Consider the following 17,371-nt stretch of genomic DNA (forward strand, 5'->3'; position numbering starts at 1 on the left):
AAATATTCAGTATAATAAAAAGGAAAAATAAATTTATAATAAAAAAAAAAAGAAAAATAATCGTCGTCTAGTTAGAAAAAAAAATTAAATTATTAAAAATAGAGATATTAACATTTAAATATTTAAAGATAACATTACACATACATACACACACACACATATATATATAAATATATATGCCAACTGAGTGCCTTATATCCTTTGAAAGAAATCCTCAGGGTGTTTATTATGCGGGAGAGGAATTATCCGGTTCTGTGGATCTATCAATTGATAGAAACAAAAGAATTAAAGGTATACATATATATATATATATATATATATATATTTGAAGTGAAATTAATTAATGTTTGAAAACAATAAAATATTTATTTTAAAATAATTAAGTAATTTATATAAAATTTGTATGTATATACATGCATATGTAATCCTTGTATATTATAATAATTTTATTATGAAAAAAAAATTCTATTTTGTATAACAAATATACCTATATTATTACAAATATAAATTTTTATAAAAAAAACAAAATTTTTTTATAACATACATTCATATATAAAATGTGCGAAATTTAATAATTTTTAAATATATACATACAAACATAATATGCATATAAATTTTATGTGTAATAAAAATAATATTATGTATTCCTTTATTAAATTAACTCATATTCATATATACATTCATAAATATTATGTATGTCATATGTACTAAAATATATTATATGCTTATATATTTTTAAAATATATAAAATATTTGTACACAAAGTATATATAGAGACACAGAATTTCTCTTATATTTTTGTTTTTATTTTTTAGAAAAAAATTTTTTTTTCTGTACATGTGCTCTCTACTATCAGTATATAGTACCTATATACATTTAAAAACTTCAAAGTTCAAATAATGTCTGAGAAATAGTTATATATTTTTAATATAATGTTATACAGTATTAATATTCTTGGAAATTTCTTCTAAAATTTATAAGCATATAACTTTAATAAATACAAGTTATATACTATCAGTATATAAAATCAGTAATCACATTATTTATATAACAAATAATCACATCTTAACTAAAAATTGAAGTATATGTATATTGTGTATTATGCAAAGCATTTAGTTTGAGATACAGTAAAACCTGGATAAATACATTTTCAAATCAATAGCCTCATCTCTGCATATTTCGTATATGTTTACAACTATTTTCTGTGAACATACTGTTATTTAAGAAGTAAGGAAACAAAATTTTGTGGCAGAATGGTCACTTTATGTAAAGTTAAACTCAGCTTTTTACACTATATTATTATTATAACAGTTCTGTTTCATTTACAAAATAATGAATAAATGCAATTATATAACATATATTTAATTATAAAATTACTTGTGTGATTAAAAAACAATTAGGATTTGACAATTATTTTCAATATAAAAAAATATAAAGTCATTATATAGAATATAATACAACCGGCATTGTATAGAATGTAATATGCACATATGTGCATGAATTGACCTCTTTCGAACTTATATTTTTATTATATCATATAGTATAGTAAATATTAAGAAAAACATTTTAGGAAAAGTTTTTCGTTATTTACTTTTGAAGAAATCTCATAATAAAAAATTTCAACTGTATTGAACAAAAAAATGCTATATGTACATATATATATATATGTAAGTACTCAAAATAAGTTAAGATAAAATAGATATATACACAATGTGTGCTATCTGAGTTCTACACGTGTTACGCAAGGGTGTATTGTGCACATATTATCTGTAACATTTACTTATACATAGTATAGTGAAGTACATTATGTACTATCAAAGATAATGGAGAGCATTTAGGCTATTTTAATTACAAGCATTCTTTGTCATATATACATACATACATACATATGCACGTATACGAAATGATTATTCCTTTGTCAATATTTATAAGACTTAATTTTCCTTTGAAAATATTTATAATGAGCTATTTATATATTTTTCCCGTATATTCAAACAATATTGAATCGTTCAGAATTATAAAATTAAAATAATTAATTTTATTTCGAGCTAATCAACATGTTAATTAAGTATACAACATTTTTAATATATACGAGTATGTAAAAATTGTTGAAGTACAAATATAATTTTGTATTCATACCATTTTTATATATGCACATAATATGTTTTTATTTTATAAAATAAATTGTAAACCTAATATTATGTAAATATGTAGATATGTATGTGCTGTCCATTATATGTACTACATATGTATTTAATATGAAAACATGTTTCATTAAAAGTGAGGAAAAATATTTATTAAAATTTGTGTATACAGTCATCGTTTCTGTTTACATTAATTTCTGGAATTGCCCCTTAACAAATTTATGATGGTGCGCGAAATTATGTCATCGCTTTATTTAATAGCGAAAATATTTAATGAAATTTCTATTAAAAAGAAAATACTTTCCCTAGACATTTAGTATATATATATATATATATATGTAGCTTAGGTATATATATGTATAGAATTAGTATATAATGCAGAAGAAAATGGATTTTTTTCCTGTAAAATTGTGAAATTGTAATAATCGGTTTATTGCCATTGGTGGAAAATAAAATGTACTTTCCCGAAATTTTTTTCATATAGATACTTATATGTATAAGGATTTTGAGTCATCATCCTTATTTGTAGCACATATTTTAAATAATTGAATAAAAACTTGATAATTAGTTTTAATTTACTTGTCGGTCCCATTGTCCATTTGGAAAAAGTTTTTAGAGTACATTCTTAAAGGTAGAATACTAAAATTTATTAGATTTTTGGTATAATAAAATTTTCTAAGACGAAATTTCTTTTTATCTCCGTCATTTTAAAAATTAATGCTTTAAAATGTTAATTTTTATCTATCTATTATACTGATTTCAGATACACGGGTACCTGACTCTTTCATCATAAAATACCACGACTCCAGGTCATTAACCCAAAATTGCCGTTGAAATATTAACATTTACCTTGAAATTGTGTTTTTTAATTTTTGTTTTTTCCTACATTTCAATTGGATAATCAAAAATCAGATGAACTTTATAGTATTTCATTCATATACTTAGTTGAGAATTGCTTTTTCTATAATTTGCTTGTAAACTTGTTGCATTTGCGTTATCTTATCTATTTTAAATTAATTTAAACATTTCCAAGTTCATGTGCAGGAGCATGAAATAAATTACTAAAAAATATTTGCCCTTGTATTCAATAAGTTAGTGAAACTACCTCTAAATGTCAAATTTAATAATTTTAAGTAGGATTTTAATAAGAAACTATTTCATATCTCAATATTTATAAATAACTATAGATTTTATATACATACTTGAATTAATTTTGCTTAATTTTTTTTTTAATTTCAACAATTTATTTAGACATGCAAACGGTTATAATATGCATACATTTTTATATAAATTATAACACTCTTGAAAAAATGTTGTTGTTTTTTTTTTTCATTTCCATTAACATGTTTAATCAATTAAAAAATAATTAAAATTTTATATTGGTTATTTAGCTATACATATAACGGTTAATGGTTTTGCTAAAACAAGATGGTTAAGAAAAGGATATCCACATAATAGTGAAAGAGGAGTGTTTCGAGGATATCGATCATATTTATCATCACGGTCCTATGTACTTGGTAATTCATCAGAAAATTCTTCAACAATAGAATTATTAGCTGGAGAATATTCATATTCGTTTCATGTTGCATTACCTAGTAATATACCAACATCGTTTGATGGGAAATATGGTTATATTTTGTATGAAATCGTTGCTGCCATTGACCGTCCTGGACGTTGCACAAAAAATTTTCGTTTACCATTTACTGTTATACATCCAACAGATTTAAATATTGACCCAATCTATAGAGTAAATATTATAAAATTTTTATTTTAACATATTTTCTTTTTAAATTAAATATTAAAATTAGATAAATATTGTTTTTTTTTTTTGTAGGTACCACTAGATGTATTCGATCAACAACAATTTTGGAGTTTTTGTTGTCCAACTGGACCATTATGTGTTAAATTTAATACAATTTATAATGGATATGTACCTGGACAAAAAATATTATTTGTTCTATTTATTGAAAACGAATCATCAATTGATTTTTTAGATACAATTGTTGAATTAAATCAAGAAGTTATATATGAAAGTCGTGAACCGTTACACGATTATCGTATTGATAAAAGTCAAATAATATCAAGAAATTTTGGCACAATATTACGATGGAGTCGTAAAGTATTTCAAGGGAATTTACATTTACCATCAATACCTCCAACTAGTCTGATACCAGATTGTCCAATTAGTATACAATATTCAATTAAAATAATTATAAAACCACGTCATTTTCATCAAAATTTTAAAATGAAAGTTCCAATAACAGTTGGAACAGTACCAATTTTAGATAGTTCACCAAATCTTAGACGTAATAATACATCTCATATACTTTCTGAACAGGATACAATAAATAATCTTCAATCAAATATATCAGAATCGCCAAATAATAATGCATTAATATCATCTTCAGAAAATGAAAGTCCACCCGAATATGTACCAATGAGTAATTATATAACTATATATTAAGAAATTTAATTATATCAATAAATAAATATATGTATGTATATAAAAACAAATTTTTTTTTCAAATTTTAGTACCGCCATCTTATCAGGAAGCAATAGCCTTAAGTCAAAAATTTATTGATGATGCTGAAGATCCATTGGAAATAAATCAAAAAAATAATCCAGATTTTGTACCAATGTATCCAGTTTATCAATCTAATGAAGAAGAGGATTCATCTGAAGAATGAACATAAATAGAAATTAAAATTTATAATTAAATAAGTAAATGAACGCACTTTTGCACTTTCTGTATTTTTATTACTTACATTAATATATTTACAAAAACAAAACAATATAGCTAAAAAATTATGAAATAATAAATTACGAAATTCATGTAATTTTATTATTGAGCTTTAAATTTGTGATTTTTGAAATTTAATTCATAATTAATATAAAAAAAAACTTAATAATTATTTGTAGAAATCAATTTATTTTTTTTTCACTTTTAAAATTGTATAACACTTAAATAGAAATAATCAATTGAACAAAATAAATTTACGAATTTATGGGAATAAATACTACAAAAAAGAAATAAATTTATAAAAATTAATCTTCAAAAATTTGATATTCGATGAAAATTAAATATAGATATTAAAAAAGAAATTTTTATAATATAGAAAATTTTTGCACGAATCCAGCACAATAATTATTATTTTTGGCATATATTTATATTGTAGAACATTAAAAATAAATGACGTTTAGGTACAGGACTTCCTCAAATTACTTTTAGTTAAGCAAATAAAAAATTTGTTAGAATATTAGTTTTATTAAAATTTCCTTATCTATAATTAACATATAATATATGTATGTATAACATGGTTCTGTAATAAATTTAATATTCCTTATACATATACATATATATATTCGTTTAGATAGAATAAAAAAATTTTAAGAATTTTATAATTGTAATTCTCTCCCCATTCTACTATATAACATTATTTTGATCTCCATAATATTAATTTTCTAAATAAAATTGTTATACATTTTCTCTTTCTCTTTTACATTAACTTTAAAACGATAATATTTCCCCATTATTCGAATTTTTATATTCACAATTCACAAAATTATAACATTTTTTACATTAATATACATAATTGAATATATTATATAATATGGATGTATGTATATATAATATTGCATGTAAATTTTTTGTCGTTTATCTTCGAAAGCTTTTCTTTTACAAATTATAAACTATAAAAATATACTACAGAATGTATAGAATATTTTTTCTAGGTTATGTTGGTTGGTTTTTTTTTTAAAATTTTGAATATCTAATAAACTTTAAATCGTTAATTTAATTTTATAAACTAATTTATAAATGAATATTGCATTATTTTAAAATATGTTATTACTAAATTAAATATTAACTTTCTATATGTAACAAAATTTTTCAAAATTTTTAATAATATTATTGAAATTGCATTTAAAAATTTTTTTCAATATCTTTATTGATTTCATTAATATTCATTATGAAACTGGTATATACTAGCTAATAACTCGTATATGTACTACAAATGGAATAAATAATATTGTGACGTATTTGAAAAGATTAATGAAATAAATAATATAAATTTAAAAGTAAAAGTTATTAGTCAGCGAAATTATGTTGAATTAAAGCAACTATCATACTTTTTTCTAATATGTAAGGATCAATTTTTTAATACATATTTGTATAAGTAAATTGTATTAAACGTAAACGATAGGCTCGTCACCTACCTAGTAAATTCAATGACATAAGAAACTGGTTCATGGTTATCTATAATATATCGTGTACCAGCCCTATGCTCCTCTAAGGACCGAAGTAGGATAAAAAAAAACAATTGCATTAGAAAATATTGCTGAGAAGTTAGGATTTTCAAAGAATAGGTATAAGAAATGTATAGAGATATAATAAAATATATATAATTCGCTTTAATCTATTGTGAATTACCTTATAGTTCATATACATATGTATTTTTTTTGTTCTGCGTTAAAAAAAAGTGAAACGTTAAGAATCTAGCTAGTTAAATTCTATAAAATGTTTGGAAAATTATATTTTAGCTAAAATATTTATATAATTATTAACTCATACATATGTATACATAAATATTTAGAATTTTTGACATATTTTCATATTTTTTTATTTTATTTCATATACTGTCTGAAATTATTTGCTTGGTAAGAAAAATTGGTATAAATATGAAAAAAAATCATTGAATATGGCTTTTTTTTTTTCAAAATAATCTTATAAATTTATTGTTGATCTTGTTAGCTTATACATAAGGATTGAAACAATATTGCTGAATAAGTCAATTTGTCGTTAGATCTGCATTTTGGTAGAGACCCATATAGTTGATGAAAAATTTTGATATTATTATTTTATTAAATTTAATTTCAAATTTTTAGAAAAATTCATTTCTATTACCTAACATATGTACAAGCATTTACGTATTTTTTTACCATCAATTTTTATTTTGAAATATATAAATTAAACTTATAGAATTATCAAAAGAAAAAAACAGATATAATCTGTTATATAGGAATATTATATATATTTACCATATATTAATATAAAACCAAAAATTTATGAATATTAATAAAGTGCCATGAATAAGAATTTAAAATTTTTGCACAAAAATTTCATGTATCAAAAAAAAAAAAAATAGTATAAATAGAACAACAATTCTTAAAGTAATTCAATTTTTAAATCATTTTTTTTTAAATAATGTAATAACTAATAACTATATATATAAATATTTATAGTTTAGTTTCAGCTTAAAAAATTTAATATGTATTTATATGTATGTATATATTTATAAACTTTGTATACATGAATATGCAACAAGGAAGCGTTTTTAAGGCTATTTTCATAAAATATTTTTATTAAATTATAAAAAAAAAAGGTTTATGAAATACTTTTTCTAAAAATTAAAAAAAGAGAAAAAAAAATTGTTTAGTATAATAAAATAAAAAATTAATAATAAAATTTACAATTTATTGCAGTTTTATTAATTTTAATAACCAACCTGTTGGTTATACGTAATTAATTTAATAGAGACCCAGATTCTAAATTAAATTGCATGATTTTAATTGAACTAAATAAATATTTCCCAAAAAAAATATAGGCAATTAAATTAAGTCTATAATGTTGATCGGATACAATATGTTGTTCCGCAATCGACACTTTCTAGCTGAACCTATGTAAATTTTTTAATTACACAAAAGTATAACATGACGTCATTTTACTTAAGGTAATAATTTAATAACCCGTTTAAGGCTAATCAGTGCCGGTTCTGTTCCTGTAGTTACAAATTATTAAATTTTTTAATATTGTAAAATTTTGCTAATTAATTGTTGTTGAAATAACAATTAATTACTTAATATCCGTTTAAAATTTTTTCTTATACAATTCCAATTTTCTTCACCAAAGCAATAATTTTCTTCTTATCATTATTCTTAAGAACATACATATACATATGTGCTTTTAATTATAACTGCGTTTGTATTAGTTAATATATAAATTAAATAATAATAATTATTATTATTATTATTATTATTATTATTATTAATTTATTATTATAATATTATATATATATACATAGAAAAAAATATAAAAAGAGTTGTCGTTTAATTTTTTTTTAAATAAGGAGTAGAAATATTCAAAGGACAGAGTTAATTTGAAAAGAGTGGAGCGAATGTATAATTTAATAATTTTTAAACAAATTAAAATATAATTTAAAAAATGTAAAGAAGAAAATAAAAATTTTAATATGTACATTCAATTGGCTTAAATTAGAATGCGAAAATTGCTATTTCTCTTGCAAAATTAGTACACAAATGAGATGTAGCTGATACAAATGAGATTGTTATTTGACACTCTTCAAAAATATAGGTAGAGATTTTTTAATATTAGTAAAAAACCAATGGTGAGTAGTACCATTACATCTTAGTTTAAGGTAGTACATTTTACGTTTTTGCATTTTTGAACACAATTGACAACAAATTTATATTGTACAAAAAGTTTTGATTTAAAATTTTAATATCAGAGCCGAAATACAAAATTGATTTGTAACCGAGAATACAAAGTGTAAAAGGAGTTGCCTAATTGTTCCAATTGAAGCCAAACGACAACTCTGTACTATATTATAAGAGAATATTTTGCAAATATCTCAAATTCTCTTTTTTATTTTTTTGAAGTAAGAGCGTGAGTTAAAGAAATTTATGTATTTTTATAATATTGTCGAAAATATATTTAAAACACACTTATGCAAAATAAATACGTGTAGTTTTATAAAAGCTCTCTACTTCATTGATATATTTTTCAAGTTCAAAAGTTTAAAAGTCGTCTAGTTATGTATTACTTTCTTTTATGTGTAGGTCGAAAATTTGAGTAAAATTTGTATCATCTTTTTTTTTTTTAATTTTTCTGTTATATTGATTTTGTTTTTCGAATTCAAAATGTTTATTTTTATCAAACAGGAATATGTTTATATAGGAAAATTAAAGAGATACCATGTTAGTATCAATTAAAATAATCAATTTATATATGTTTGTATGTATTCATGTATATATATATATATAGTTATTTACTTAGTAATTCTGGAATCCATTCAAATCTCGATAGTATAGTAAAATAATACAATGTTAATATTGTTATATACATTGTTTCGTTTATATTTAGCTCATCGGCACTCAATCAGAGTGTATATTGAATAAATAAAAATAGTTTTCGTGAGATGGTTATATAGTTAAGAAGTCTCTTCAATAAATTTATTGTTTTAAGAGTGTTTTTTTTCTGTTCTTTTGTTTTTTAATTTTAAATTTTACTATTAAAATTTGCCAAAAATTAATTATACATACATAAGATTCACATAAAATTAAAAAGAAAATTTTCATATTTGAATTTATTGGCGTGTTCATTACATTATGTACTTAAAAAAAAATAATTACTTAGATTTTTTATAACAGTTTAGTTTTTTTTTGGGGGTTTTTAAAAGAAGAAACAAAAAATTTTCGATTTTATTTTATTGAAATATTTAAGAAATTAAAAATATATATTAAAAAAATGCCAAGTAGCTGTCAAATTAGATTTGATCATCCAAATGATGTTTATTATAGTGGAGAACATTTAAATGGATTTATTACTTTAACAACAGAATCTAACAAGACTGTAAGAGGTAAATTTAAAATTACGTACAGAAGTTGATATACAAAATTTTCCAAAAAATAAAATAATTTTCAAGCAAAAAAATTAATATGTATGTGTAGGAATGGCGAATTGTTATAGACTAAAACAAGTTTAATTTTTACAATGTTAAAATGCAAGGTCGCGTACACTTGAATGTAAAAAATTTTGGTGTGTTTACATAATATTAAGCAAGACTTTCTATATTCCTTTAATACTTGTACACAATATTATGATCTTTAATTTTCTGCAATGTATATATGTATGTATATGTATATAATTGCTTAAATACCAGATTATAGAAGTGCATATGTCCTTAGTCTAGGAATACTAAATAAAGCTGGTTTTATTTTTCAAAGCCTTATCTCTTTAAAATTTTTTAAAAATTAAACATTGTACTTTCCAATAAGGGAAATAATATATGAACATATGGAGACATACACACATTTTTGATTTTTGACAATTTTAAATAAATTTTTGAGATTTTTAAAATTGAAATAGTCTTTAAAAATTTAAAAGGTTATTATTGTAAAGGGCAAACACTGAAATTATTCAAAAATCATTAAAATTAACTAGCAATATTTACAGGTAAGGTACCTTTAACATATACCTTGTAAGGTATCTTGTATACATAATATGTATACAATTTAACGCGTTTACCTACATATATATATATTAAATAATTAAAAATATTGAATAATTTTGTTATCTAACATACGTTGTTAAGAATAGAAACAAAAAATAATAGCACAATACATACTATTATATAAATAAGTTTTATATTTACTTACCACAGAGTAAGCATATACGTTGGCTTAAGTATAATTTTTTACATATATGAAATATGAAATATACATACATACGTGCAAATATAGTAATTGGATATTTTGTAATGTAAATATTTTCACAATGATAGTAAATGATTTCGATTTTAATTACTTATCTATATATTAAATTGTTTAAGTATAATTAATAATTAAAAATATAAATTGTTCTGGAAATATTTTGTAATTTTCTTTACCGTTAATATTATACTAATTTCTCGAGATACGACATTTCGAGTTACGACATGATATAAATTTGAACCGTTTTAAATTCGGCTTGCGACATTAATCTTTGATACGACACTAAAAATTTTTTATTTTTTTTTTTCGGCAGATTTAACTGATTTTTGAATAAAAATCTATACCGAATTTTGTTATAAGGCAAGTCTAAAACATATATACTTCAATAATGAACTATGTCTAGTCAAAAATACTAGTCAGCAGTTAAAAATACGAATTGAAGTGGTATATATATCAACTTAATCGGATTTTATTTGATTTATTTTTTTTGTTTAAAATTTCAATTTTCTTGGTTTCGTTATTATATTTTGTTGATTTTTTAAACTTTGTTACCTGTTTTTTAAAAAACAGGTGAATTGTAATATAAAATAGTTTGTCTAATTCATTTTTTGTTTTCATGCATTTTTTTTCCTCCTCAAACGACAGTTCGAGTTACGACATGAATTTCTGGAACCAAAAATGTCGTATGGCGAGGTCTTAGTGTACACACATATGTACATATCTAGTCTTCATTTTCAAGTATCTTTTGTTATAATATATACGCTACTCGTATATATAAAGTTTTGATTTATTTTTTTTGAATGATAAAAATTTCGCTTACAGTCACTAGTTATTTATTTATTTTAAATTTTTTGTATAATTTTTTTAAACTAATGGAATATGTATTACAAATATAATAATTATTAATAAATAACATAATTTATTTAATATATTTTAAAACGAAATACATATGATTATGGAGAAAGTTTTATTTGATATTAATTTGTGAAATTTTATAAAATAAACATCGTCATAATAATTGATTTGGACTATTGTTGTTCATTCACATATTTCCTAATTATGTTATGATAATTAAATTACCAATATGTATGTGTTTATGTTTAATATATATATATATATGTGTGTGTAAATTTTTATGAAAATTATTTTAATATTATTATGTTGCAAATAAAGCGAAATAAAAGCGAAAATATTTATCTACTTTTAGACAAATATGTAAGTATATTGGCACTTGTTGATACTACGCCCACATAATTATTTTAGAAAGTACATAATTTATTCCCGAAAAAATATACGATTTGCATGTAGGTATTTATATATGTATACAAGTTCTTATGGACGTGTTTTTAATAAAATTACTATGTCTCGCATTTAGCATGGTACCTTCATGGATATCCTAAATACTAATCGAATTTGACCACAAAAATAAAAAAAAATAGTATAACAAATTTAAAACCATACCTTCATTATATTTAAATTTAAATGCAAATAACAAGACTATATATCATATAAAAAATTAATTATTTTGTGAATAATAAAATTAATATTCCAAATAAATAAGTTTGTCAAAATTACGGTTTTGATCTCATCTAAAAATTAATAAGACTTTTAGAGCCAAGTTTCAACTCAAATTGAAAATCGAATTTATAAATAAAGTACAAATTTTCAAAATTTGTTTTATAAAGAATTTCATATACTTACATACATACGTACTAAATGGTGCGAACAACAATTATAAATAACATAATAACAATACACATGCACATCTGCGAAGATAAAAAATTTAAAGTATATACCAAAAATTGCCCAAAATAAAAAGTAAAGAAAAATTTTGATGTTGCTAATTTTTTTTTTATTTTCATCCAAATCTGAAACTTGTTTGTTTTATAAAAAAAAAAGAAAAAGAAATTAGCAAAAATTCAAATATTTCTTAAAAAGCAGCTTCAAATATACTTTCTTATTAGTTTGATTTACTTATCTTGTTTTTGAGTTGATATATGTATAGGATTGGGTCATAAAGTTAGCAAAATGATTAAGACTTTTAAATTTATTTTAATTTCAAAAATTTGTAGGTATTATACTTGTATGTATGTATGTATTAATTATATGACTGTAGTCCGTAAAGCTATTTTTGTGGGTCTTTTTTGGGGAATACTCGTATATTAAAAAAAGTTCAAAATTGAAGACTTCATATTGCATTCAATCAATTGCCATACAATAGATTATGGTTTTTGATTCAATTCATTAAAATTTTTTATTTTTGTCTCAGCAGAATAAATGTACATACTTACATACATATATTTAAATTTTGAAAATACTTATATACATTTGTATTTATTTTTTTAAAATTTACTATTAATTTTGCTCTTACTGTTCATTCCACTGTCATACATCCTTTTAAATAAGTATAATATATAAGATGGCAATTTTATTTATGATGCAAATGTATCTTTGTATTTATTCTGCTTTTCTAGAAATGGTTTTTCTATTGTCCCACTCATTCTATTAAGTTGGATTCAATCAATGATATAAAAATGTCTCTATTGCCCAAATCAATCCTACACAATTGAAATTCATCAAAATTTAGAAAAAATATAAGATTACTTCTTTTATAGCATAGAGTAGCTTGGATATCATTTTTAATTTAAGTTTTATAATTTAAGTTCTATATAAAAAAATAACGTTCTAAAATAACGTTATAAAATAAATTAAGTTCTATATAAAAGAAATAACGGTAAATGTCTTATTAGAAAATTATATCTATTTTGAGCTCGCCGAATTTACTTCTTTTCCTGGAAGTATGCAATAAGAAAATACATTATGTCGTTATGAGGATAACGTGTTATATTACAAACGTATGTATACACAAAATGTATGTATATAGTCTGTATAGTTACAAACATCAAATGATTAATTAATAACTTTTTAAATTTTACTATTAATAACTTGTGCAAAACTCCATTAAAATTATTCGAGGTCATTGCCGGGTGTATGGCTATAATTTTTAAATTATTTTTGAAATATGAAACTAAATAATCTATTTATTTAATATAAGTATTTTTTATTCCATTAAAATACGACTACATACATATTTATATATGCACGTTTTATAAATTCATTTTTTACTTGGAAATTTTTGTTCCGCAAAATTTTATGTGTTTGTTTCATGTTATTTATCTATTATGAGAGTTCAAAAATTTTTATGGTAGCATGTAGAATGAAATCACTTCAAAATAGGCGACTATTATAAAATTAAAAAATATATTAGAAGAAAATATAAAAAAAGCTTTTATAATTATACAACTATACATTATGTATGTATGTATATAACATTAAAAATTAAAAAATAATTTCGTATAAAAGTTATAAGAAATTTTTGTTCCTAAACAATTTTTTGGTCGCATCGCACCAACTGACTATTTAACTTTCATAATATTTTTGTGTTTTTTAGTATAAATTTTATTTTTGCTGTTATACACATATAATATTATAAATATATGTTATATTTAAAGCATATATTTTTATGAACGAATATATAATTGATTATAATCAAAAATATTCGCTCATATTTTTTTTTTGGAAAGTCAACAAAACTTTTATACTAAATTAATTCAATATATACATACATATTATATATGTATGGATATGTGTATGCCTTTCTTATATGCCCATCTTATTTAATAATATTTATTTATTTATTTATATTTTGTATATTTAATGAAATCCTAATATGTCATACATACAATGCAAATATAATTATAATTTATATTTAAACCGCTAACAATTTTATTAAATTTTTTGTGGTTTGGAATTTCCAATCACAATTAATTTTAAATGTTCAATGAATTGGCAATATTTTTAAGCATTCATACAGCAATGCTGTATTGTATTAAAATATATAGTAAGTTGGTTCTAAGGACATAGTTAAAGTTAAAAAATTTTATGAGTTTGACTTTGCTTAAAAGATGACTGTGGCAGCACACATGTGTTGAACATTGTTTGTTGTATAAGCTGCTGTAAATACATAATTTGTTAAGACAATGTTTTATGTAATAATCTTTTTGTTCGTTAGACAATGCTTTATGGGAGATTGATGATATTCAAGATTATACTTGTGTAAAATGACGTAATGGTAATAAAATTTTAATAATAATTTTTTTTTTGTATATATCATGCAAAATACCACTTATAAAAATATGTATGTACGTATATAAAATTTTTATCTATATACATACATATTTTAATTTATTGTCGCCAGTTTTATGTTCATAATGGTTGGATTATTATTATATTGTATGTTATATACTTTGTGTTTTGTGTTTTTTAAAAAAGGATATGATTGAATAACAGATAGCATAACATTTTGTTGAAAAATATGTAAATTATTACATAATTTATTCAAATAATCGTGTATAAAAATAATTATAGTTTCGATACCAAAATACTTAAATTTTTTGAAGATAGCCATAATATACGAATAGTATAGGATTATATTACTATATAAAATTGTTACATAAATATTATAAATTTACGATTTCAAGAAAAAAAAAAAATTTTATAATATACTTATATACTTTTCTTTAACAGGTGTTCATATAACAATTAACGGATATGCAAAAGTAAAATGGGAGGAACGTAGAACTCGTACAGTTAATGGAAAATCACAAAGTTATACTGTTTATTATACAGCTTTTGATCAATATTTATATTCACGTACCTATGTCGCTGGTAGAGAAGGTGGAAATTCTTTTGAATTAGCCCCAGGAACTTATAATCATACATTCTTTTGTGCATTACCACCATCTTTACCAACTTCTGTTTCTGGGAAATATGGTGAAATAAAATATGAAGTTGTTGTTACAATTGATCGTCCGTTTCGATTTGATAATGTTTTTAAACGTGGTTTTACAGTTATACAAAATTTAAATTTAAATATGGATCCAACATATAAGGTATACTCCCATACATACATTATTTAGTTATTAAGTGTATTTTATGTTAATTATACATACGAGTATATGCATACATATGGTTATTTTCTATTATATGTAGCTTTTCAAACTCTTATTATTTATTAAACCTTTCTAGTTTGAATTTAATATTTTAATTAAATTCGTAATTTACTTAACAAACTTTAAATTTTAGTATGCCTACATATGTAGTCGGCTCTCTTGTCACTGTTTTGTGATTGTCTTGCCTTGGGACATTTTATTTTGAAAACAGACCCAATTTAAGGGTCTAAATTTAGAATATTAATTCCTTATTAAGTTTTTTATTAAAGTGTATATATCGGATACTGAACCTACTGTCCACATAGAATAGAAATACGAGTAGTACACAAATATATAAAACGTGCATATATTATATTAATAATAATATATTAAATTTATAGTTATGCCTCAAGTTATAACTATTATATTTTGTCATCTTTATAGCAACCAAAACTTGTTACTGACACGAAAGATTATTGCTGTACATTTTGCTGTTTCGGTGGTCCAGGAACTGTTAATACAACTTTTACAATTCCATTTGGTGGTTATTGTCCAGGACAGAAAATAAAGTTTTCGTTGTTAGTAAAAAACGAATCTTCCAATGATTTACAAGATTGTAAAGTAAAATTGGAAAAACGTATTACATTTACAGCAACAAGTCCATCTCATAAAACAAGAGACACTAAATTTAAATTAGATTCAAAACAGTACCCTCAAGTTATGCGTAATTCAACAAAACAATATGAAGGTGAATTATTAATACCTTCAGTACCACCATCTAGTACATTAACTGCTTCATGTGTTCGTATTGATTATATGGTGTCTGCAAAAATAGAAACTGGTTGCTGCCATAGTAATATTCATTTAAATATACCAATTGTAATTGGTACTATTCCATTAATTGAAAGTGCTACAAATCCAAATAGTGTTATTGTTGAACAACCAACAGCTCCTCCGCCAATTGATGGTTCTGGAGATGCTCCCCCACCAGGTTATAAAATTGTTGGTATGTATACACAATGCACTATACACATTATATTGTATATATTGTTGTATCATTTATAAAAATACAAAAACTAATATAACAAAAAAATTCTCTTCTAGCACCACCATCATATGAAGATGCTATGACTGCAAATGAAAATTTCGTTGACGATGATAAAGATGCACGTCACCAAGAAGACCCATATTGTCCAAAATATCCTATGTATCATAATTTTGCACAACCACCTGGTTCAACATCTTTTGCAAATGGTCATTCTAGTAGAACTGATCCGGAAGATATTAATCGTAGCCTACAAGCAAAAACTTATGGATGGAGTTTAAATTCTTCAGATAATTAAGATCTAACACCTAAACCATATATTATAATATATTTTTGTATCTCTTATACTAAAGCTAAAATGCCTTACGCATTGTTAAAAATATTTTAAAATATTTATTTAAAATAGAATTTGATGTTTTAATACTTCTAAACCAATATGAAATTGAATGAAATTAAAATAACAGTTTAATAGTTCAGTAATATTTAAGTTTACTGAAATGAGCCTTAAATTATATACATATAAAAAATAAGATATATTAAAATATTATGTGTCCTTATATTGCATTTTTAAAACAAATTTTCGGCTGATGAAGCTTTGTTTTTTTTTTTATTGATTTTTAATAATTATAAATGTGTGAATATCTTTATATTAAATTAAGGATTAATTTTATAAAATAATAAA

At 22.2% G+C, this 17,371-nt stretch overlaps 1 protein-coding gene across 1 annotated transcript; it reads left to right on the forward strand.

The window, feature by feature from the left end:
* LOC129608142 (uncharacterized) lies at positions 1-17,186 on the forward strand. The gene is made up of 8 exons (XM_055519470.1): positions 1-291; positions 3,536-3,891; positions 3,979-4,585; positions 4,678-4,829; positions 9,605-9,800; positions 15,241-15,605; positions 16,089-16,650; positions 16,749-17,186. The coding sequence occupies exons 1-8, from the start codon at positions 177-179 to the stop codon at positions 16,985-16,987; spliced, it is 2,592 nt and encodes an 863-aa protein (XP_055375445.1). The 5' UTR covers positions 1-176; the 3' UTR covers positions 16,988-17,186.
* The last annotated feature ends 185 nt before the right edge of the window (positions 17,187-17,371 follow it).

This window comes from Condylostylus longicornis, unplaced genomic scaffold (assembly GCF_029603195.1).
Source record: "Condylostylus longicornis isolate FDR11 unplaced genomic scaffold, ASM2960319v2 ptg000030l, whole genome shotgun sequence".
In the NCBI taxonomy this organism is placed as follows: Eukaryota; Metazoa; Arthropoda; class Insecta; order Diptera; family Dolichopodidae; genus Condylostylus; species Condylostylus longicornis.

What these genes read in the sequence shown, in the direction of transcription:
- LOC129608142 (XM_055519470.1), top strand. Translation starts at nt 177, where the DNA reads ATGCCAACTGAGTGCCTTATATCCTTTGAAAGAAATCCTCAGGGTGTT. An exon ending in AAGAGGATTCATCTGAAGAA is followed by an intron (nt 4,830 to 9,604) that starts TGAACATAAATA and finishes TTAGTTTTTTTT; the next exon opens with TGGGGGTTTTTAAAAGAAGA. An exon ending in ATCTAACAAGACTGTAAGAG is followed by an intron (nt 9,801 to 15,240) that starts GTAAATTTAAAA and finishes TTTCTTTAACAG; the next exon opens with GTGTTCATATAACAATTAAC.